The sequence below is a fragment of the Gigantopelta aegis genome, chromosome 6 (genome assembly GCF_016097555.1).
Source record: "Gigantopelta aegis isolate Gae_Host chromosome 6, Gae_host_genome, whole genome shotgun sequence".
NCBI lineage: Eukaryota > Metazoa > Mollusca > Gastropoda > Neomphalida > Peltospiridae > Gigantopelta > Gigantopelta aegis.
The window spans coordinates 49,208,342-49,232,212 of NC_054704.1; the positions used below are offsets into that span (position 1 = coordinate 49,208,342).

General features: G+C 37.8%; 3 protein-coding genes across 4 annotated transcripts in view; 2 read left to right on the top strand and 1 right to left on the bottom strand.

Moving 5' to 3' along the window:
- The window catches only part of LOC121374054 (coiled-coil and C2 domain-containing protein 1-like), a 44,073-nt gene extending 39,785 nt beyond the window's left edge, over positions 1–4,288 (top strand). The window contains exon 29 of the mRNA XM_041500947.1: positions 1,358–4,288. Within this exon, the coding sequence (XP_041356881.1) occupies positions 1,358–1,393 (36 nt within the window). The 3' untranslated portion in view covers positions 1,394–4,288. The remainder of the gene's footprint in view (positions 1–1,357) is intronic.
- A 1,968-nt stretch (positions 4,289–6,256) lies between these two features.
- Positions 6,257–18,666, top strand: LOC121375167 (ankyrin repeat domain-containing protein 66-like). Of its 2 annotated transcripts, none has more exons than XM_041502442.1 (4): positions 6,257–6,377; positions 12,247–12,447; positions 15,127–15,355; positions 17,023–18,666. In XM_041502442.1, the coding sequence occupies exons 2-4, from the start codon at positions 12,300–12,302 to the stop codon at positions 17,093–17,095; spliced, it is 450 nt and encodes a 149-aa protein (XP_041358376.1). In that variant the 5' UTR covers positions 6,257–6,377; positions 12,247–12,299; the 3' UTR covers positions 17,096–18,666. The 2 variants fall into 2 exon arrangements, with proteins under 2 accessions (XP_041358376.1, XP_041358375.1); XM_041502441.1 differs by lacking the exon at positions 6,257–6,377 and adding an exon at positions 9,526–9,674.
- A 409-nt stretch (positions 18,667–19,075) lies between these two features.
- LOC121375005 (putative ferric-chelate reductase 1) lies at positions 19,076–21,390 on the bottom strand. The gene is made up of 3 exons (XM_041502195.1): positions 21,279–21,390; positions 19,927–20,018; positions 19,076–19,332 (listed from the first exon to the last, which is right to left on the bottom strand). Exons 1-3 carry the CDS (start codon positions 21,384–21,386, stop codon positions 19,077–19,079), a joined length of 456 nt encoding a protein of 151 aa, XP_041358129.1. The 5' UTR covers positions 21,387–21,390; the 3' UTR covers position 19,076.
- Positions 21,391–23,871: the final 2,481 nt, after the last annotated feature.

Here is a 23,871-nt window from a genome sequence, read left to right on the forward strand (position 1 = left end):
GAACCTTGTTGGGTCGAACTCCAAAAGGTCGAATACTTTGCAACACTCAAACCAAAAACGAAGTCCCGAGTTAACGTACACATTGTTAAACGACGAACGGTTAGGTCGAACTACCCGATGGGTCGAACACTTTCTCGAGCACTGACAGGGTTCGAGCCAAACAGGATTCAACTTTCTGTGTGTGTGTGTCTGTGTGTGTATCTGTGTGTGTCTGTGTCTTTGTGTGTGTGTGTGTGTGTGTGTGTGTGTGTGTGTGTGTAATAAACATATTTTTTCCTTAATATCCAATTACTGACGACTGTTCCCTCAGAGTGTTTTAAACTACATTTATTTAAACACTTGTGAACAAAATGCGTATTTTAATAAGATTTTATTTTATGTTTGTTAAATTAAGATACAAATTGATAATAATGTACATTATTGGGTAAAAAACCAAATACAAATAACCCTTAAAAAGGAGTATGTTTAAGCCCGTAACTCAATTTTCAATAATTGACACCTGAAAAATTTACCCACAAGTCACCAACTCCCAGATTGAATTTCCCAGCGAGACCCCTGCTGTACAATCGTCTCTGTCCAACCTAGCAATCTGATTAAAATTAGCTCTACTGGTCTACCAGTAGATGTAACAGCATTGTGTGGACTCCCATGTCAAGGTAACATTTCATCTATAAATAACAATTTAAATATCGACCAATTACAATTCGCCTTTTATAGCGTTTTTCAGGAGCATACAAATTCTAAAAATATCGGGTGAGACTATTTATGCAATAGGTGAAATTGTTGGTCTATTTCAACATTAAAAAACAGGGGGAAAAGTGCAGTAATAAACTCTGGATTGTATACTAGTATAAACAGATTTTATGGCTATACCATCACGTGGGTTTTTTTTATCTTGAAACAAATTTTATATAAAATTTTATATTGAAATTAGTTTACGGCATACTTCGTAATTCACCCGAATCATTTCGTATACCCTTGGCATAATCCCGAATGTTTTCAAATTCTTTTCAAATCACTGCCATGATTTTGCAAGTAAGGTTTTGATTGGTCAAATGAAAGGTCATCTGGACATGATCTCCAACGGAGTCCTGTTAAATCCACAGATAATAGTAATTAACCAGTGGAGCTCATTTTAATTAGATTGTCCAAACTAGCATCTGTGTAATTCAGATTTATGTGTAATCCAGTATGATCACAGTGACAATAGCTTTAGTGAAATCTGTCTAAACTGACACTGTGTATACCAGCACATTTCGTCAGTCACACTTCAATCTGGTTTACACAGAGTCCACTTTGTCTTTTTATATATATATTTTATTATTATTAAAAAAAAATATTTCTTTTAATATTTCAGTTGGCTGCAATAAAGCAAAAGTTTCCAGATATCTGACCACTTGTACTGATGGAAGAAAACCAACAACAGAAATATTTGTTGTGATGCAAGCTTAAGCACCAAAATACAGTTCTAGTGTTTATCATACGGCATGATAGTTGGTATGGGCAGTGGGGTCTTGTGATTTTAGATTCAGCTTTTCTACGTGAAAAACTAAATACATTACAGCAGGCTTATTTTTTTCTTCTTATTTTTAAAAAGATTCTGCTGGAATCGAAAAATATATGTAATACGCTTCCGACTCAAATTCTGGGATTTGTGGAGCACAGAACTGTGCTAAAATTGCAGCCTGCTTTTACAGCTAAGATGCTTAAGTATCTCCAATCAGAAACTGAGTGAATCATATACTTGGAAAGTTTGACATCTATGACCTCAAATGTAAATGTTTATTTATGGTTATGTATGGTTATTTCAAGAATAAGAAAGTAAGTTGTGATAATAAGAACATGGTTTAATGGAATATCAATACCAAAACAACATAATGTACGTGTTGTGTTTTAACCATTTAAAGATCTAATGTTGTTTTATTGTTTTTGTTTTGATGAACTAGATTTACCTACATGCAGTTTAATAATCTTATCATAGGTAACACACAAATCCTCTTGTTACATTTCATTTTTTTTAAATATGAATAATAATTGAAAGAGGAACAAAGTGCAATATTTGATGTTTCTTCTCAACTACATGTGTATGTAAATATTTATTGAAATGCATAAATATGCATTTTAATTTTTTGTGACATTGTGCATACAGCAAGTGTTTTTAATAATCACATTTATATCGATGAAGTTGTGGCATATCAACAGAGTTTGTCAGAGTAACATTGTTAGCAAAAGTCTAAGGATCAAGTATATGATACTCTACAACTTCGGTGTTGACTGTTTAAGGAGGGCCATAGTCAGATTTTTCCACAGGCCATTTCTGTTCCTCGTCACATCACTGCAACTACCCGGTATCATTGATTTAAAATGTTTATAAGTGTAGCATCAGAAAAAACAAAATCCTGTCCTGGATTAAGGAGCTGGCAGAAGTCGACACCTGTACCCATGACAGGTGTGCACTACAACAGCTTGCTCTGAATGTGCACATAAAACCATCTAACCTGACTTCAGCATCAGAATTCAGACTGGAGACAACAGGTACAAGTTTGACCATAAGTCATAACATTACAGACATGTACCGTATATATAGGTATAACTCTAGGTTCCGTGGAGCCACATGCAGAAAGTGTTTTAGTGGTGTTTGATGCCTCATCTCTTAGCACCAACATGAAGTCTTGAGTCCAGACTTAAAGGTTTACGGACATGGGTCCAGAATTGTCTCTGTAAACAGTAGATTGAATATCTGAAGTAGCAGGAGAATGGAACTTTCAGAAGAAACCTGCAGATGAATGTGTCGAGATGAGGAATTGTTCAAGTTAGATCTTCACTTTGTGGAAGAAATTACAGACATCAAAATATCAAAGAAAAACGAAAAACAGGGCATTCTATTTTTGTTGCAGTTTTATGAGACAACTCCCTGTTTCAAGAACTTGAAAGCAAGGCATCACTTTTGAGACAGTTGTCTACCCTTTGAAATGAGCTAGTAACTAGTGCTATGAGCAGAATGTAAATTGAAGTTGAATTTAGGATTTTTCTAGGGAGGGCACCTACAGTATTTAGTGAGGGGATGCAACATTTCAGAAGGGCACTGGCACTATTCAAAAGTACACTAACATGCATTGTATATGGCAATACTCCCCAAAACACCAAGACAACTAAGATATTTGATGTGCCCCACTAAACATAAATAAATTTATTGTATTCATTTACTACACACTGGATTGTTTGGGCACTTCAAAATCAGGTACGGGGGAGTGTTCAGCCACAGCACCCTCCCTGTGGGTCCATGCATGAAATATACTTTTGTTCATAAGTTACCAAAGATGTAATTTAGAAAATCTGCATGTTTAATAAGCCTTTTATCATATATGGTTTGGGTAACTTAGATAACCTGACTTTGGCTATACGTTTTTAGTATTTAAAAAATATATATCCACATTGATTTTTTTTTTTTTGCCCATTGAAAGGTGTTGCATGATACGTAGTAACCTTTTAATAATTTTTGTACAAATTGTACCAGTGGCAAAAACTAGATCTGTTTGCAGTGGGAGTTTTTAATGACACAGAATTATTTTTATATACAGTGAAACTTCTCAAAACCGGACTCTCTATAAACCAGAATTCCCTTAAAACCGGACATTTTTCATGGTCCTTTTTAAAAAATCAGTAAAAAACTTAACCTCTCTAAACCGGATACCTCTTAAAACCAGACATTTTACTTGGTACCGAGGGTGTCCGGTTTAGAGGGGTTTCACTGTATATAATAATACTTGTATAGCTTCATCTTTCATTCATTAATGACTGGTAGTCCCATGGTCATCCTGTGGTAGTGTGAATTGAAATAAACCAACCCTTGTTACTTATTGACATTTGATTGTTTGTTTACTGTTATTATGTCCATAATGTAATTTGCTGCATTGGGCATCTCCAGGAAGTTTTGAAAGGGGTTAGTTTATATAATGAATGAATACATTATATGGTTAATATTTAATTTTTTCAAAGCAAATTTTGGCAAAAGATGTGGGAGGAAAAGACAATTGCCAGAAGGTGTTTCATTTACACCTGTGGACCCTCCCTAATGACATGCCTTGTAGAATATTATGATGTTAGTTTTTTATGTTTTCTATTTATGATTCTATGAAATACTATTAGCTATTGAATGGCATGTTGAATTGTTTGCTTTGTGTTTGTTATTACATTGCTGTACCTCATGCCAATAGTTATAATTACATATAATATGTAATTAAAATTTTAAAAAACCTTAGCAAATAAATCATGTACATTCCTAAAACATTAATGTTTTGTTTTGTGAGTATATGTTAAATTATGTGGAGCAGTGAATGTGAACTGCTGTGAATTTGTTTATTCATTTGACTAAGTTTGTTTATGGCATACACCTTGTTACCAGAAGATAATTTAACTACATTATGAATGTGGAGATTTAGGATCAATTTATGTTTTCAAGAAAATGCAAAAATTATAATAATAATTTAAAGACAGTCCTGTAGAAATATGAACGTTTTTTTTTTTTTCCTACTTTATAAAAACAAAGATAATTACCTTGTTTGTGCCATCCACTAGAGATAGTGTCCCCATTAGACAAGGTTACCTCCACACACACACACACACACACACACACACACACACACACACTTAGCGTTCCTACAGGCATGAAAGAAGAAGAAAGAGTGACTTATTATTTAATTGAAAAGTAACTGAGCATTACATTAACAGAAAAGCATTTTTGAAGTACAGTGTATGTTGTATAAGTAATATGTATCAAATATGAAAATTTCATAGGCTGTGGAAGATACCAGCTATTGGTGTGTGTGTAGGCGTGTGTGTGTGTGTGTGGGGGGGGGGGGGGGTATTTATGTGGACATGTTTAATCTTCAGTACCCTCTGTTATCGTTCTTCCCTTCCCCCACTTCCGATGCCAATGAATTAGATATTTCTTAGTGCACAGGTCTCATAATAGCTTCTTGGCAATACTTGTTTTTATTTCAAATATAACAAGTTCAGAGAGCTGTGTGCTAGAAGTTCAAAGAAAGTGTTGTTAACACTTGACTATTGTGTTTTTTTGGTTTGACCAATTTCTTACATTGTTTATATTGTATCTTAGGCCGTAAACGTTCATTAGTTAAGCAAACGTACTACGTATGTGGTTTTCTATACTATGTTTAACACGGTTAACCTTAAAGTACACAATAAAACTAGGTAAATTACTAAAAGGACGGAAGAAGATCGCTTCTAAGAGTTGTAAACACCAGTAGGGCCTACCCTCCATGACGCCTCAAATGGCGCATACTATACACATTGTTCACCTTAATTACCTTAGGCCTGCCCTTATTTAGCTGTATACGTTATTATATTTAAACGTAACATAGGAATCTCATGCACAGCTAAACAAGGAAGAATCTATGATATTTTAAGGGGATGATGATTGAGGGGGGGGGGGGGGGGGGTATTATTTTAGGGCCGTACGTGGGTAGTTGAAATGTACAACAATATAAATTGCCCCCAATATTCAAACAAACCCCTTTCTGTCCCGATCGATACAACCGACATTTGTCGGAGGTAGCGATCGGAATGGACGTGCCTGAACCTTCAGTGGATAAAGGCACGTAAATGGAGTTTTGGTAGGTAGGTTGGTTGGTTGGTTGGTTAAAAATTAACGTTTGGAGGGTGGGTTTTGAGCTGAAGACGAGCGTGATTTACATAGAAATGCAGATGGGATTTGAATAACGGGGGTTGCAGCTGTTTCTCGGCCTAATAAATATATTAAAATAAAGTTATTTGTATTGCTGCACCAGATCCCCCCACCCCTAGTCAAGAAAAGACACACTGAATTTGCTGTATAAATATGTTGTGCTTAAAATATTCACCCGACGTAGCCCAGTGCTAAAGCGTTCGCTCGATGCGCGTTCGATCTGGGATCGATCCCCATCGGTGGACCCATTGAGCTATTTCTCGTTCCAGCCAGTGCACAACGACTGGTATATCAAAGGCCGTGGTATATATTATACTGTCTGTGCATATAAAATATCCCTTGCTACTAATGGAAATTTGTTAGCGGGTTTCCTCTCTAAAACTGTTTAAATTACGCTGATTATGTTGTTAAACAAAACAAACTTTAAATATCCACCCCATATCTACCCTTGCCCGATAAAAGCCGTCCAATGACAGCCATTATCGATTAAGTACTCGAGTAGTTTTACGCCTGGCTGATCGATCAGTCTACAGTGTGTGTGTGTGGCAGTCGGCCGTTGCGAGGGACGCTCGCTCGCTAACGGGTGGATTATACGTGGTGTCCGTTCATAACGGGTGGGTTATACGTAGTGTCCGCTCACCACTGGTGGCAAGGACCGACTGTCTTCAAGGTAATGTGTGATTTTTTTTGTCGACAAACTATGAAATGGTTTTAACAAAATCATTGCCTTTTAGTCGTGTGAAACTGTCACTTTGCCCACTCTCTCTGTTTTTGTGCTATATGGAGTTGTATTGTTCACTGCAGTGTTGTCATGTTGATCGCCTTATCGTAGACCAACAAAAACTAATGATTGTAAAATTTGTTATTCATGGCTGAACAGGATCTCTTCTCTCTCGTAGTCTAGAGTTGAACGAAGACTGGAACCCACCACTATTACAAGATATTTGGTAAATAATACCACGTGTACCATGCACGTAATTTCCTAGTATCTGCTTCGCATAAGCATGAATGGGACAATATTGAGAGATCAATTTCTTTTTTATATATAGTCGAATCTCGAGCGCGTAGGGGCGAGACGTAACCCAGTAGTATTTAGCGTTCGCTTGATGCGCGGTCGGTTTGGGATCGATCCCCGTCCGTGGGCCCATTGGGCTATTTCTCGCTTCAGTCAGTGCACCACGACTGGTACATCAAAGGGCGTGGTGTGTGCTATCCTGTCTATGGGATGGTGCATATAAAAGATCCTTTGCTGCTAATCGAAAAGAGTAGCCCATGAAATGGCGACACGGGTTTCCTCCCTCAATATCTGTGTGGTCCTTAACCATATGTCCGACGCCTTATAACCGTAAATAAAATGTGTTGAGTGTGTCGTTAAATAAACCATTTCCTTCCTTCCTCAGACGCGTGTGCAGGGCAGAGGGAACGGGCTGTTTGTTTAATATATTTTCCGGGGAGTATCATCTGACGCCCTTTAAAAACTTTGTCATAGTTTAGATCTCTCACCCCTCCCTGCACAATATCCTGCACACGCACCTGAATGTAAATGTCTAAACTCTTTTTATCTGATGGGACTATAAAACGATTCCATCATTACACATATATCTGAACCGAACACCCCAAATAAATTAACAAAACGTACAAACAAACAAAAAGATTCCACATTTAGCTAAATCTTATATTCACTTTTAATATAAGTTCATTTAACATCCCGCCCTTTCCGATGTAAGACATTTAGAAAGAAAGAAATAACGAAGAAAGGAAACGAATATTTGTTGACACTTGGTCTAAATACCGAAAAAAAACCCCACCCCGCTGCCGCCACTTGGCTATTATGATTTATCTTAATAAGAGTAAATAAATAAATACATAAATATCCATTTATTCAAGTTGAGTCTGAGAGTATTTTTACATGCCCCTATACCACCAGTTTAAACTGAATGGAATTCGAATATACTAGTATTTCTTGTAACAAACTCAGAAATGGTAGTTTGACACTGACGTATCCAATTTTGGCTGTAATGGGGTCAAACCGGGATTAGCCAATATGAAGATATAGAATGGCTCTCGCCCGTCGCCAACTAAGCCACCTCGATTGAATCGTTGCCAAATGTTATCAACATTATTGTTCCTAAGACTTTTTGTCCTTGTTCTGTACTCATCGCCTTATGTCAAGTGATTCTATAATTATTGCTTCTCTGTTCTGTTTATTTTCTTAACAGATGGTTTTGGTTCTGGTTGTGTGGGTTGTTTTTTTATCACTCTCTTGTTTCTTTTTTTCATCTTTTTCTTCTCCTTTATCACATCATCATCATCATCAATATTCATCATCATCATCATCAATATTCATCAACATCATCATCACATTATCATCATCATCATCATCAATATACCATCATCATCATCATCATCAATATTCATCATCATCATTATCTTATAATGTAGTGGAGACCGGGGTTGGAAGTCATATTTTGTATGCAAATGTAGGCCTACTTTTGTAAAATTTGTAAAATGTTATTAATTTTATGATATATCCCTGCTTGGTTGAAGTCCTACATATCGCCCATATGTTGAATATATCTCCCACGTCCAACATCTTTCACACAACCGTATCATATGATATGAAAATCGTATCTCTGCACAAGGTAGAGTCAAACTGTAGGCCATAACCCCCCCCCCCCCCCCCCCCCCCCCCCCCCCCCCCCCCCCCCCCCCCCCCCCCACCCCCCCCCAGTGCTGGAGCAAACTCACATTTGGGCAAAAGCAATAGAGATATTCGGGCGAAATGAGCTGGCCTGAATGATTGTTTTCACTATATATATTCCACCATTATTCTCACAATATTAGTTGTAATCCATGTACAAATGCGTAGTGGTTCGTTTATATATTTGTTTGACTGTAAAGGTAATAAGAATAAATATGAATACATTTTTAATTCGGGGGGAATTCTACGCACAGTTACGCAAAAGGGACTACGGTACAGCAATACATGCCCACCAAGGAATATTGATCCTGTGACATACTGAGCGTCCTACGAACGCTCCAACCACCTAAGTGCATCTCACGCCTTCAGTACAGGCAAAGGCATCATTATAAAAAAAAATGTTTTGTTTAACGACACTATTAGAACACATTGATTTTTTAATCTACGGCTATTGGATGTCAAACATTTGGTAATTTTGACACATAATCTTAGGAAATCCGCTATATTTTTTTCATTAATAGCAAGGGATCTTTTATATGCACCATCTCACAGACAGGATAGCACATACCACGGTCTTTGCCCTGGCTGTAACGAGAAATAGCCCAATGGGCCCATCAACGGGGATCGATCCCAGACAGACCGCGCATCAAACGAGCGCTTTACCACTGGGCTACATCCCGCCGCTGGGCTATTTCTCGTTTCAGCCAGGGCACCATGACCGGTAGCCTATACCAAAGGCTGTGGTATGTGCTATCCTGTATGTGGGATGGTGCATATAAAATATCCCATGCTACTAATGGAAAAATGTAGCGGATTTCCTAAGACTGTGTCAAAATTACCAAATGTTTAGCATCCAATACCCGATGATTAATAGCCTAATTAATCACCTAGGCCTACTCTTGTAGTGTCGTTAAACAAAACAAACTTTAACTTTTATCAAAACGAGTCTAATAGTGAAAAATACGGCGTAGTGTTTAAAAACTAGGGTTTGTCATTTTAATCTAGGGTAGATTACATAATTATATGCTTTGATAGACTACCCAGACTGATGTAGGCCTTTACTTGTTCAATAGACAGATTATACGTCTGCTGTGACGTCATAACCATACATTTTAAATCATAGGCTAAAGTTTTACTGCCAGTGTTTTTATATTAGGCTACGTACGTTACTGCACTTCTTGGATTTGCCCATAGTTCTACACACAAAGTTCGTAATGTCTACACGAAGTGTAATAAATGCGAGTACGGCCAGTCTGGGTCGACGATGTAAGTTTAATGTTTAGTCAATATTATAAATATATTATTAGGACAAAATAACTATCCTATTTCCTTGCTGTTGTAAATAGAGACAATATAGACCTTCTAGTCTTTGCAATTAAATTTGGTAAAATTATTTACAATATTTCGGGTGAGTATTATAGCGGGGAGACACCAGGCTGTTTAAATTTGAACTGAAATAAGGGGCTTCTGCGGCTACAGGTATCCCCAAACAGCTCCGATAGTGCTCAGGGCTGAGTTCAGCCAAACAGAGCAGAAAAACGTCCGCTAAACTGGATTATGCGCTTTATGGTAAACCAAATGGTCATGTAGGGAACCAATCAAATAGTTTGCAAACGTTATATAATAAAGAGACAACATCATTGCCTTGCCTTTACTACTGTAAGTAAAACAGCTAGATATAGCTTGTATGACGTTTCTAGCGGCGGAGTCATCAACTTTTGAGTTAAAAGTTTAACGTTTCACGTTTCGACTACATGAGTTTCTCACGAACTATAAGAACTAGGTCAATGAAACTTGGTTTATAGTTGCACATGTGGGTGTTCATCACAGTGGATTGAACATGTTTATGGTAAGCGAGACATTTAATTCCGCGGTATTCTTGTTTTATAATATATAACCATAGCGCCCTTGAAGTTGTTTGGAAGTACCTATGATTTCACTAGGCACCAAATCCTGCTGGTTGTGGCTCAGGAAGACGTAGCATTGAGTAGCATATTTGCTGTCGGCAGCATGCAAAGAGTTAAACAGCAATATGCCTAATTGATAGGAGCATAAAAATAGGAAGAGGGAAGGGGAGAAGGAGATAGATATTGACAAGAAGAAGACTAAAGAAGCTGGAAGTTGACAAGATGAAGATGAAGGTTGAGAAGAAGAAGGAGATAGAGGTTGACAACAAGAAGAAGATGGAGGTTGACAGCAAGGAGATGGAGGTTGACAGCAAGGAGATGGAGGTTGACAGCAAGGCGATGGAGGTTGACAGCAAGGCGATGGAGGTTGACAGCAAGGAGACGGAGATTGACAACAAGAAGGAGGACAATGGCGAGGAAGATGCTGCCAAAGAGAAGAATTAGGTGGAGGTTGTTTAAAAGGAGGAGATTCAAAAGAAGGAAGAGGAGGTTGACAAAAAGAAGGGTATATAAGATGACCAGAAGGATATAGAGGTTAACTAGACTTAACTAGAGGTTGACTAGATGGAGGTTGATTAGAACGAGATGGAGGTTGACCAGAAGAAGGAGATGGAGGTTGATCAGAAAAATAATATAGATGTTGACCAGAAAAAGGATATAGAGGTTAACTAGAAGAAGGATATAGAGGTTGACTAGAAGAAAAATATGGATGTTGACTAGAAGGAGATGGATGTTTCTTTGTCACATCGGAATGTAGACACGTGTACATCATTCATCTACTTGTGTGCAACGGGTCGCAGGATCGATTCCTCCCGGGTATTTCATACCCAGTGTTCCAATACGGATATATCAAAGACCGCAGGGTTTACAATGTTGTCTGCGAGAAAGATGGCTTGCTGCTAACCTAAACATGTGATAAAATCGGTTGTCTTCTCTAATTGTTTAGATAGTGCCAGAAGTTATCATAATGTATTAGTCGCCAATTAAAGGCAGACTCGCGCGGACAGTTAACCTAAATGAAGGAAGGAAATGTTTTATTTAATGACGCACTCAACACATTTTATTTACGGTTATATGGCGTCAGACATATGTTTAAGGACCACACATATTGAGAGAGGAAACCCACTGTCGCCACTTCATGGGCTACTCTTTTTTATTAGCAGCAAGGGATCTTTTATATGCACCATCCCACAGACAGGATAGTATATACCACGGCCTTTGTTAGACCAGTTATGGAGCACTGGCTGGAACGAGAAATAGCCAATGGGTCCACCGGCGGGGATCGATCCTAGACCGACTGCGCATCAAGCGAACGCTTTACCACTGGGCTACGTCCCGCCCCGTTAACCTAAATGTGGGTCACCTAAATATTACCTGAAAATATATAGACCCTATATGCAATATGTGAGAGGAGGAGACAAAAACGAATCCTGTAATTGGTGCAGCTGTCTTTATACGTTTAGTCTACCGGCCTCGGTGGCGTCGTGGGTAGGCCATCAGTCTACAGGCTGGTAGGTACTGGGTTCGGATCCCAGTCGAGGCATGGAATTTTTAATCCAGATACCGACTCCAAACCCTGAGTGAGTGCTCTGCAAGGCTCAATGGGTAGGTGTAAACCACTTGCACTGACCAGTGATCCATAACTGGTTCAACAAAGGCCATGGTTTGTGCTATCCTGCCTGTGAGAAGCGCAATTAAAAGATCCCTTGCTGCCTGTCGTAAAAGAGTAGCCTATGTGGTGACAGCGGGTTTCCTATAAAAACTGTGTTAGAATGACCATATGTTTGACGTCCAATAGCCGATGATAAGATAAAAAAAAATTCAATGTGCTCTAGTGGCGTCGTTAAATAAAACAAACTTTACTTTACTTTATACGTTTAGTCTAGTCTACAAGAGTTCACCTTTCCTTTTTTTTTCTTTTTTAATTTCAGCCAAAAATCGGTCGTTCCGTAAACAACGGTCGAAACGTAAATTCAGCAAGGCCATGCTGCTGGGTCTGGAGCTGCACGAGGCGGCGTCTAGCAACGACTACGACGCCCTGCAGGAGTACATCAAGAGCGGCAAGTTCGACATCAACGAGAAGGACACAGACTGGTTTTGCAGGACTCCTCTCCACTGGGCGTGCACAAAAGGTACTGTATTATTGGTGGGAACATATATTCAACAAGTTAGTAATACACGAGTGTCCATTCTCTGCATTCCGCTCCAGCCAGTGCACCACGACTGCAATCTAATTAAAATTAGCTCCACTATTACATGTGGATCTGACAGCAGCCAGTTGGAGTTCATGTCCACCAATCAAAACCTTACTTGCAGAATCATGCCAGTGATTTGAAAATAATTTGAAAATATTCCAAATTATCCTGAGGGTATACGACATGTTTCATGTGAATTACGAATGCCTTGTTTAGACCAGTAGAACTAATTTTAATCAGATTGCTAACAACACTGCGTATAGACTCCAATGTCCAGGTAACATTTCGTCTGAAAATAATAATTTAAATATTGACCAATCACACTTCGCCTTTTATAACGTTATTTGGGAGCATACAAATTCTAAAATTATCGGGCGAGTCTATTTTAGTAGCCGCAGTACAGCGAACCATACCAATACGTACGGGATGGGTTATCAGTCTTCAATTTTACATTACAAATTATTTGTTTATTAAAAAAACTAAAACACTAAATCAGTCTTCAGTTTTACATTACAAATTATTTATTTTATAAAATAAAACATGTTTTAAGGCATTCGTAACTAACGCGAAACATGTCGTATACCCTCAGAATAATTCGGAATGGTTTCAAATTATTTTTAAATCACTGGCATGATTCTGCAAGTAAGGTTTTGATTGGTGGACACGAGCTTCAACTGGCTGCTGTTAGATCCACATGTAATAGTGGAGCTAATTTTAATTAGATTGACCACGACTGGTACATTAAAAGGTTGTGGTATGTGCTATCCTGTCTACGGGATGGTGCATATAATAGACCCCTTGCTGCTAATCGAAAAGAGTAGTCCATGAAGTGGCGACAGCGGGTTTCCTCCCTCAATATCTGTGTGGTCCTTAACCATTTATCCGACGCCATATAACCGTAAATAAAATGTGTTGAGTGCGTCGTTAAATCATTTCCTTCATTATTTCTTTCCTTCCATTCTCTGCAAAACATTATCGCAAGGCTTTAAAATTGACAGATAGGAAGAGGCGATTGCCGCTCAAAATACACAGTATAACTGAGTTCATGAGCAGTCTTTGCTTTCCATCTTAAAGTTAAAGTTTGTTTTGTTTACCGACACCACTAGAGCACTTTGAGTAATTAATCAAACATGTCAAACATTTGGTAATTTTGACACGTAGTCAACAGAGGAAATTCTTAACATATTTCCTAATGCTGCAAGGGACCTTTTATATGCACTTTCCCACAGACAGGAAAGCACATACCACGGCCTTTGATCAGATGTGGTGCACTGGTTGGAACGAGAAAAAACAATCAGTCGTATGGATCCACAGAGGTGATTCGATCATGTGACGCAAGCACCTCAAGCGAGCTGAGCTAAATCTCGCCCCTTCCCATTTTAAAGTATCATATAGCTATAGAATTTGCATCAATATCTGCAGTCTAGAACTTCTTCCAAGTTTCTAGTTTTTGCTTCAAGATTAATATTTGAGAAGCAAAGATTGCTTCCCACTCAACATAACGAATTTTAGACCTTGTTACCCGCCTGTGCCCCCCGCCCCCCTCCCCCTCCCTTCCCCACTCGAGGACGAAAATGTTGGGGTGGGTTTTTTTTTATTGGTTTTTTTTTAACTCTCTATTTAAATATTAAGGTAAAACAATGTGAAAAGTTGCATACTGGTATAGTTTTTAGTTCTCTTTCATATAAAAGCAGGACACACGTCATCTGTCCACAACAGCAGCTGTCATCTTGATTTTTAAAATGGCCGCCATTGAAAAAACTATTTGCCAATATAGGCTACGTACTCGCCATACCCATATCGCCTTTTGTGTCAAACTACATTATGTATTAAGCTTGGTTTCCATTTATTATATTCAATCTGTACCACAACTAATACAGACTAACGCAAATCGACACAGATAAAAAAAAAATGTGCGAACACACTCGCAGACGATCTCTGTCCCAAAGATCCATCACGAATTCGACGCAGGCCGTCTGCGACTAGTAGGCCTACTGTTTCCCCATAGCAATTCCATTCATGATTTGCTACAGATTTGTTTATGGAAACTAGACATGTTCCTTTCTACTCAACATGGTACATAAATATACTAGTTTTAACTTTATAACCAGGCTCGTAAGAACGATATCTGGAGGAGGAAAATATTTAGTGTGTGTGTGGAAGGGGGGTGGGGGGGGGGGGCACATGTCAGGTTACGGGTGTTCAAACGATAGTTAGCTTAATCGGGCTTTAACAAAAATAATTAAAACCAAGCACTGAATAAATAGGTCTACAAGTAATAATTGAAAATGAAATGTTGAAACTTGATTTAGAACAACCAAAGGTATCCATAAGTTGAGTAATTAAATCTAAACTTTATTGTGTATTTATGCAAATATAATTAAAATGACAATATTAGACTAACCCAGGATTAATATAACTATGATTTGAACAACTGGGCTCAGATTTTTATATTTATTTATATAGAAAAAAGTACATTTTTATACTCAAGTGGAGGGTGCGGTGTGGGGGGATTCACAGGCACCCGCCCAACCCCAAAGTTCCTACGGGCTTGATAATGATTTATTAAAAATGATTATCGACATAGTTATTAGAAATGTATGTAATATTATGTAGGATTTGTTGATGGAATACGTCTGCTTCTTGAAAATGGCGCCAACGGAACTTCTAGGACTGAAACTGGTTGGACTCCCGCCCACTGCGCTGCGGAGGCGGGGAGACTGAATGCTCTACGAGCACTCCACACCGCCCACGTACCAATCGACAGAAAAGACAAACACGGCGCAACACCACGCAGAATTGCAACCATCTACGACCACAAGGACTGCATACGCTTTTTACAGCAGTCAGTGTTTCTATTTTTGTTTTAATTTGTACAATATCATACTGTAGCAGTGGCGGATTAAGAAAATCCATTGTGGGGCAATGACATGAGGCGGAATGCCAAAGGCACTTTGGGGAAGGTTTTGAGGGAAAAGAAAATTAATGTATAATAAAATTATATTTGTCGCAAAATTTAGGGGGTGGGCCCCTGTCCCCGCCCTAGATTCGCCTCTGTTTAGGGCCACGTGTAGCCTAATACCACTAAATCTAATCCTGTAGGAGAATCTTTTGACTGTCCAAGTCCCGCAAAAACGGCAAAATTGTCGTACCATGGCCCCATTATACGAAGCGATCTTAGCACTAAAATCACCATTTATAAGTGCATGTGGTAGCTATGCAGTTAAGGTTAACTTAGCGCTAAGATCGCTTCGTAAAAGGGGGCCCAGGTGGCACCCAGCAAATGTACGTTTCAAGCACAGTATTTATTACCGGTACGCTGATACCAGTTCAAAGCAAATTACACAACATTTTCCTGGCACTTAGGTACACTAGGGACATTCCTGAGTTTGCTGCAACTTTTAATATGTTATCGACTAACAGAGCCTTTTTTAACGATTGTAATTACATATCAAAGTAAAGTAAAGTTTGTTTTATTTAACGACGCCACTAGAGCACATTGATTTTTAATCTTATCATCGGCTATTGGACGTCAAACATAAGGTCATTCTGACACTGTTTTTTAGAGGAAACCCGCTGTCGCCACATAGGCTACTCTTTTACGACAGACAACAAGGGATCTTTTATTTGCGCTTCCCATGGCCTTTGTTGAACCAGTTATGGATCACTGGTCGGTGCAAGTGGTTTACACCTACCCATTGAGCCTTGCGGAGCACTCACTCAGGGTTTGGAGTCGGTAGCTGGATTAAAAATCCCATGCCTCGACTGGGATCCGAACCCAGTACCTACCAGCCTGTAGACCGATGGCCTAACCACGACGCCACCGAGGCCGGCAATTAATTACATATCAAATGTATTTTTCTGCATAAAATATTAGTGGCTATATATTAAACGTATTTCTGATCATTCTACTATTTGTGCTAGGTTAAATTTCATTTTATTTCCTAAAATATGATTTTCTCGTACGTACGAAATTATTCAGTTTCAGATTCTCAGTTTGGGATTCTCACAAATATTAAGACGACCAGAAACACGTTGAATATACAGACACTGATATTCTAAACAAGAAAATATATTTAATATGTAAGTTTAATCGTAGAAATATTTTATTAGTCGGAAACATCTTACAATGCAGCAAACTCGGGAATGTCCCTTTAATAAATATGTGTAATATAAATGCTAGTACTTGTACGTAGCATACACATATTAGCAAACACATTGCTCCCCTACTCAATAACCCTAGGTGTAATACTAGGGTTATATATTATGGAATAGACATATAATACAAGTATTTCACCCTATGTCAGTAGTTCGGGGTGTGTGCATGGTTCATTTTTTACATTTGGTACCAAAATTAATATTCTAGGATCTTCAAGGTTTTTTTATACTGAAAAAGCTGAATAATATGTTTTTCTTTTTCTATTTCGCATTGCGAACATGCATTTGCCAGGCTTTATAAATTGCAACCGATTTGAAACAATTGTTAGCAGTGCGTTCTGTTTGTGTTTTCAGGGCTGAGTATGAACAATACGAAAGACGGAAGAAACTGGGTATCGAAGACAACTCTGACGACGATTATGACTGAGTAAACTTGCATTATCGTTTGTGTTGTTTAGCATCGTGCTTCCCTGAAATCATGGCCATCCGTCAAGGGCAAATCTAGTGTTTTTGAAAGGGGTGTGCTATGTTTGTTGTGGAAGATTTGTGTACCCCTGCATCTTGATTCGTTATCATAACAAGTATCACTATCAGATCGTCACCATCATCATCATAATCATCATCATCATCATTACCATCATCATCCTGTTTCATTAGATGTTTACATTAATAGTTGGGTAGTCTAAATGGCATATGTATAGTGTATATTGCGTGATTCAGTACATGCTGTAGACAGATCCAACCATATATGTAGCGTCGACCAACTCAAACATCCATATTTATTTACTTTATGTAGCGTCGACCAACTCAAACATCCATATTTATTTATTTTGTTACATTTGATACATGTCGTTTGTCTATTATTTACAACCATTATTTAATCATTTCTGATCGGTAACGTTTGGAATTTAATTTATAATTTAAACAGCAGTTTGTTTAACTTATAATTATACATATTATATTGCCTCCACTCCACCCCACGCCATCCACCCCACCCCACCCTTACTTTACTTGTCATGACCAGCGAACAGTGGAGAAATTGTAGGGAAAACGTAACTTACATGGCAGCCCATACAAGTAAATAAATAAATAAATAAATATACAAATAAATAAAATTACAAACAAATAAATAAATTATTTTTAAAATCCCAACTCTACTTGCCAACGACAATCAAGCTTCAGAACATTGCGTGAAAAACTAATGCTTTTAAAACTCCCTGTTACAATTAACATCTTGATCGGTATCTGAATCCGCAGCCCTTGGCATAGTGCACCATCACTGTTACTTGCTACACTAAACCACGCATTCAAAACAAACGTGTATTTTTGCCTTATAAACAATGACCGGAATCAGTTCATATAGAATAAAACAAAAATACTTGTGATCGCGACTGTAACGAATTATATGATTGTCTCTTCCTGTTGGGAGTTGATTGCCTGGATCCAATCATTTGGTACATGACTGTGGTGTGTGTAGTAAATTACAAATGCTAAAAATTATTGTTTGGTGACCAAATTGCTTCATGACCTCTACTGTTACTTAACCAGCAAATCAAAGCGTCTAATGCATAATATGTCAAAACCTGTTAAAAAATAGATTTACGTATAGTTGGTTGGTTACTGGTTCTTGGTACCAAGTATAGCAGTTATGTCTGTGGATATATTTATGATATAATCTTATATGTATTAATGCTGTTCTGGTCATGATAATATGAAGAACGGACAGTCACATCGATTTAAAAAAAAAAAATTATATGTAGAAGCCCACAAAGCCAACTTATTTAATTTTTTATTGGGTGATCGATAACCGTATTGTAAACTTCTGCTTCCACATATATGAGTTAAATCTGGAACCGCTTTTGTCACTTCGATAAAAGAAATAGGCCAAGTATTGTGTGCTCAATTCTGTTAAACTTTACATGAAATAAAATTCTGTTAAATTGTACATGAAATAAAATTATGTTAAACTTGACATGAAATAAAATTGTTTATTACAAATAGTGTCAGTTGACTTTGTTTTTTGGGTTTAGTTTATTATTATTATTATTATTTATTTGTTTACTTGTTGCTGGGTTTTTTGTTGTTGTTTTTATGTGTGTTTTTTGTTTTGTTTTGTTTTTTGTGGGAGTTTTTTTGGTGTTTGTTTTGGGGGGGATTTTTTGGGTTTTTGTTGTTGTGTGGGTGGGATGGGAGGGTGTATGTTTGCATCGCAACACTATTCAGTTGATGTATTTTGGTGTTTAGTGTCACAAGAATACAACAAACATGAGAAATTACATTTGAACGGAACACACAAAAAAACACACAAAAACAACCCTACAAAAAAAAAAAAAAAAACAGAAGAAATATAGAGCGCATCTTTTTCAATAATAAAACAAAAAGACTATTTTATTTTCCCTCTATAATATTCATGTACTAGCAATGACAAAAACAACGAACAGAAACGACAGCATCATGTGACTGGACGGATTCGACGTTGTCGCTGACGTCACTGGGCCCTGAGCAACCTGCTCCGTGTCGTACGGCGAGTTGGCGCGCTCCACGTCCGGTACGGGGCTGATAGCAGACGACAAACATCTGGGAGTGTCCATTGATTCCAGATCCACCATCACCTCGGAATCCACGTGTGTCCAGAAGATGTGACTGTCCTTAACAACGGTCGTTCTTGAAAGAAAGTAATGCAAAAAAAATAAAAATAAAAATAATAATAATTGGTAAGGAAATATTAATATAGACATTTCTTTATAAAACATTAATTTTGTCTCAAGATTTTAACTCTTGTCTACATTTTAACGCCATACATTGAATGGTGTACGTGGCTAAGCATGGGTCTTTGTCTTTAAAACTGTATTTTATAAGCACGAATCCTTATCCAGGAATTGTATGAAAAAAAAAAAAATGTTTTCATAGTTGACAAATTATCATGGGACTTACATATACAGGGTCTTAACAGATAAATAATTATTTCTATCTATTCAGTTATAAAATTAGCAAATATTGATCATATTGGTTACAATATATATATAGCTTTGTTTTGTCTAATAGCCGATGTCTTTTTTCGTGTTAGGGTCCTTGGATATAACCATATACATTTGTACATCTAGGCTATTGTGCCTGACAGCAGATATGTAGTAGGCCTACATAAAAACAACCTTAATACCTTTTTCAGCGTTTGTAAATTGTTTCCAAGTATTAAAACTTTTGTATTACTAACACTAGTAAATCAAAACTATTTTGATATGCATATACGTTGCTTACCGGATGACCACGTGGCCAGAGCTAATAGTTGGTGCCGTCCAATAAACAGAGACCGACCTCTTTCTCGAATTCGTCGAATGGCTGACAGCTGACTGAAAACGTGGGGGGAAATTCGCATATTAAAATTCAGATTAAAATGTAACTGTTTATTTATTTATTTTAATTGATTGATATGCATTTTTGAAATAATAGTGATTTTGTTTTGGTCGTAAATTCACAAATTATTCGGTCAGATAAGTATGGGCTAATTTAGGTAGAGGTGTCTCTATAGGGTGTATACTACCAAATCAAATCCCATAGACGACAATAGTAACATATGTGGCTAAAACTCCTACCTGCAACGTATCAACCGACACAAACGCCACGGATATAAATACTACCACCCCTTACACTTAAAGTGAATCAGAAAAAAATGGGGGTCAAGCTGCTCGTTTCTGAGATAACGGGTAGCGTCTATGACTACCCTAGTTTCGCACAAAATTCGAGTACTTTTTTTTACAGGTACCCCATACATGTTTCAAGCACAAGGCTACTTGACACATTGGTACTAGATGAAATAAAATTGCAATTTTTTTTTACCCAGATGAAACTATTATTTTTTACAGCCAACACACTCACATTTATAACCAATCACAGGACTTGTGGTGTTCACTTCTCTATCAAAAGTTCGGTGCACCTCGCACTTTGACCCAGCCGGAAGTTATTTGGTTTAGTACTACCTCTAGAACGATCAGATCAGATCACCTATTTCATACCCCCATGGATATCACCAAGAAGAATGAAACCTCGTGTACAATGACTCACTGCTCAAAGGAAATGTAAACGAGTATGAAATGAATTACATTACCATCACCAGTAGCCAATGAAAAATAATACGACTTTTTTCTCAGTATTTATATCGATCACCGTTCAGAGGCGGATCTAGGAGGAGCATGTGCCCGACTCCCCCCCCCCCCCCCCCCACATAGACCAAAGTTCCCTTGGCATTCCACCTCATGTCACTGGACACCCCCCCTACCCCCCCCCCCCCCCCAAATGGATATTCTGGATCCGCCACTGCCGTAGGTGGACCAATTGGGCTCAAAAACTGGTGTATCAAAGGCCGTGGTATGTCTATCCTGCCTGTGGTATATCTATCCTGCCTGTGGTATAGTGCATATAAAAGATCCCTTGTTGTTAAGTAATTATCTCTGTTGTCCCTAGCCATATAACAGTAAATAAAATGCGTTGAGTTCGTCGTTAAAAAAAGACACTTCGTTATTTATTTTTTCTCTCAGTATAAATATGTTTTTTACACCAATATTTCATTACTTGATTTATTCAGTGCCGTAAAGGCCCTTTTCCCAACTTACGTGAACAATACCAAAGCAGTGTGCCGTCTTCAGTCCGTAGTCTGTCGTCTGGAACACCCCCACTGTGCGAGTGTAGTTAACCCGACACCCCACCTCACGGGCCTGCATGAACACCCCTTTAAAATAGCCGCCACTTGCTTCTAGAGTCACTGAAAATGTATTGCACCACATCTAAGTTTGATAATATGGCCTTAAAGGGTTTTAATGAACTAACTGAAAATACAATTCATTGCATATAACATAGAAAAGGACTGGGAATAGTAAATCATACTGATTGCAATTTTGTTTTTAATCTCCAAAACCACTAGCAGTAAACAATTATTAGTAGAGGAGGGATGAATACAAGGCTTATTTATTTATGTTTAATGCCTAATGGGACTAAATGATTTTGTTATGCAATTCAAATACTGTCCAGTACTTAAAGATACTGTCCTGAGTTTGCAGCGATTGTAAACGTTTCCAACTAACAGACATTTTAGCGACTAAATTTACATATTATATACATCGTCTTGTTTACCAATATTTGTATGTCCGTGCGATAGCGGTCTTGTGCTGATGTTAGTAGCAGTCACTGGGGTTTTAGAGTTGTTGTTGTTGTTGTTTGTTTTTGTTGTTTTATTGTTGTGTTTGTTTGGGGGTTTTTGTGTGGTTTTTGTTGGATTTTTTGTGGGGTTTTTGTGTGTGTGTTTGGGTTTTTTTGGGGGGGGGGGGGGTATTTTGTTTTTTTCCGTATTATTTACATGTATATATATTTTTTTGTTCTTACGAAATTACTGGCAGGTAAAATCCACAACACAAACCTGGTGTATACAGACACTGATATATTCTAAACAGGAAAATAATCATAAAAAAATATCTATCAGTCGTAAACATGTACAATGGCAGTAAACTCAGGATAGTCCTTATAATTTTATGCTAAGGATGTTGTATTATATACCCATTATATATATATATAAATATTCGTTATGTGGATGATATTTACTAGGGAGTGGGGGATTGACTTAATCGTTATTTAAAAAACCAAAACAAATCACTGAAACAAGGAGTTGAAAGCGCTATTTGCGATCATTTTATACCTTTCACCGTTGCTCCTGGGGTATACGCCTTGACAGGCACCCTGATCCTGTATGGCGGATCTGTCGTCTGGGGGGCAGCCTCGTGACCCGAGGGGAACATCGACTTACACGCCAGCAGAGGAGCACCCCCGGGATAGCCGACCGCCCCCTGCACTGCCAGCATGAGCGCCAAACACACGTGTCCGAAACTGACCACTGTCGTGGAACTCTGCCAAAACAATAAGACAACAATGAAGCGATGGGGCCCCCGAGTATTAACACAAACATACGAAATTACGTACTGGACGTAGAGTCAAACAAGTACCACTTTCTTTCCTTTTCTGTCAATATTTGAATAAGATCAGCAGAATGGACAAGATGTTTCACTGAAATAGAAAGATGTATGGAAAGTCAATATTGAAATATTTTCCGGCCTGACGCCGAAGGTATAAGTCACATTATCAAAAGCGTTTTACAGCGGAGGTATGCGAAGGTATGCGAAGGTATGGGCTATTATGAAAGTGCATATATATGAAATACCCCATGCTGCTACTTGGGGTGAATAAATGAATGTTTAGCGACACACAGTATAAACAAAGATATCGGTTGTTGGATTAATTGGGATGAACTGAAACATTGTCAAAGTGTCGAAAACGGGTTTATTTCTCTAATACCAAGTCTCTCTCTCTCTCTCTCTCTCTCTCTCTCTCTCTCTCTCTCTCTCTCTCTCTCTCTCTCTCTCTCTCTCTCCACACATTTTAAACCGAAATAGACATAAAACTCCACTTCAAATTCACAAAAACATCCGCTAGTTATCACAAGTGTTTATGTAAATATCTGCTATAATATTAATTTTTCATCTTGAGAATTATTAAATATTTAGCTATACCATTTAGAACGATAAATGATAAATAACTACACGCATTTTTACAATCTATATAAGTAAAATTATAAAATATTTTATTTACGAATGTATAATATCTTCTGGAAATCCATTATCTTCCCCCGTATCTCACAAACCCTAGTAAGAGATCATATAAATGAGCTGATGGTATCATAAATAAAACATTCTCATTTCATTTATTTTCCTGTTAAACTATACGGAAGAGCAAAACCATACATTCATGAATATTGGCTTTCCAAATTTTGTAACGATGCACAGGCTACACCAATGAAGTTAGATTAACAGAGGCGGATCGTAGAAATCCTTAAGCGGACACCACGGGGTAATGTTGGTTAAGAATCTAAGACGTGACCCCACCTCCCTTTTAATATACTAAATGAAAACTTGACGCTATCGTGTGTGTGTGTGTGTGTGTGTGTGTGTGTGTGTGTGTGTGTGTGTGTGTGTGTGTATAAAATATTACATTACAGCCAAAATAGTATAAACATAGATTCGACTCTATGGGGTTTTTAAATTCTATATGTTTATGATATTCCGCAAAAAGAAAGGTAGGGCCTGACCCCTGTCATTGATGTGTAAAAATATCTATAATTTACCCCATTTTGTAACACTTATTAACAAGTGGTCTCAATTT

Bases quoted from the DNA above. Each gene is read 5' to 3' on its own strand.
- LOC121375167 (XM_041502441.1), top strand. From the start codon at position 9,623: ATGTCTACACGAAGTGTAATAAATGCGAGTACGGCCAGTCTGGGTCGA. The intron at 12,448-15,126 runs GTACTGTATTAT...AATATTATGTAG, and splicing joins CCACTGGGCGTGCACAAAAG to GATTTGTTGATGGAATACGT. The intron at 15,356-17,022 runs GTCAGTGTTTCT...TTGTGTTTTCAG, and splicing joins TGCATACGCTTTTTACAGCA to GGCTGAGTATGAACAATACG.
- LOC121375005 (XM_041502195.1), bottom strand. From the start codon at position 21,386: ATGCAGGCCCGTGAGGTGGGGTGTCGGGTTAACTACACTCGCACAGTG. The intron at 20,019-21,278 runs GTAAGTTGGGAA...CCACGTTTTCAG, and splicing joins ACTGCTTTGGTATTGTTCAC to TCAGCTGTCAGCCATTCGAC. The intron at 19,333-19,926 runs GTAAGCAACGTA...CTTTCTTTCAAG, and splicing joins TCTGGCCACGTGGTCATCCG to AACGACCGTTGTTAAGGACA.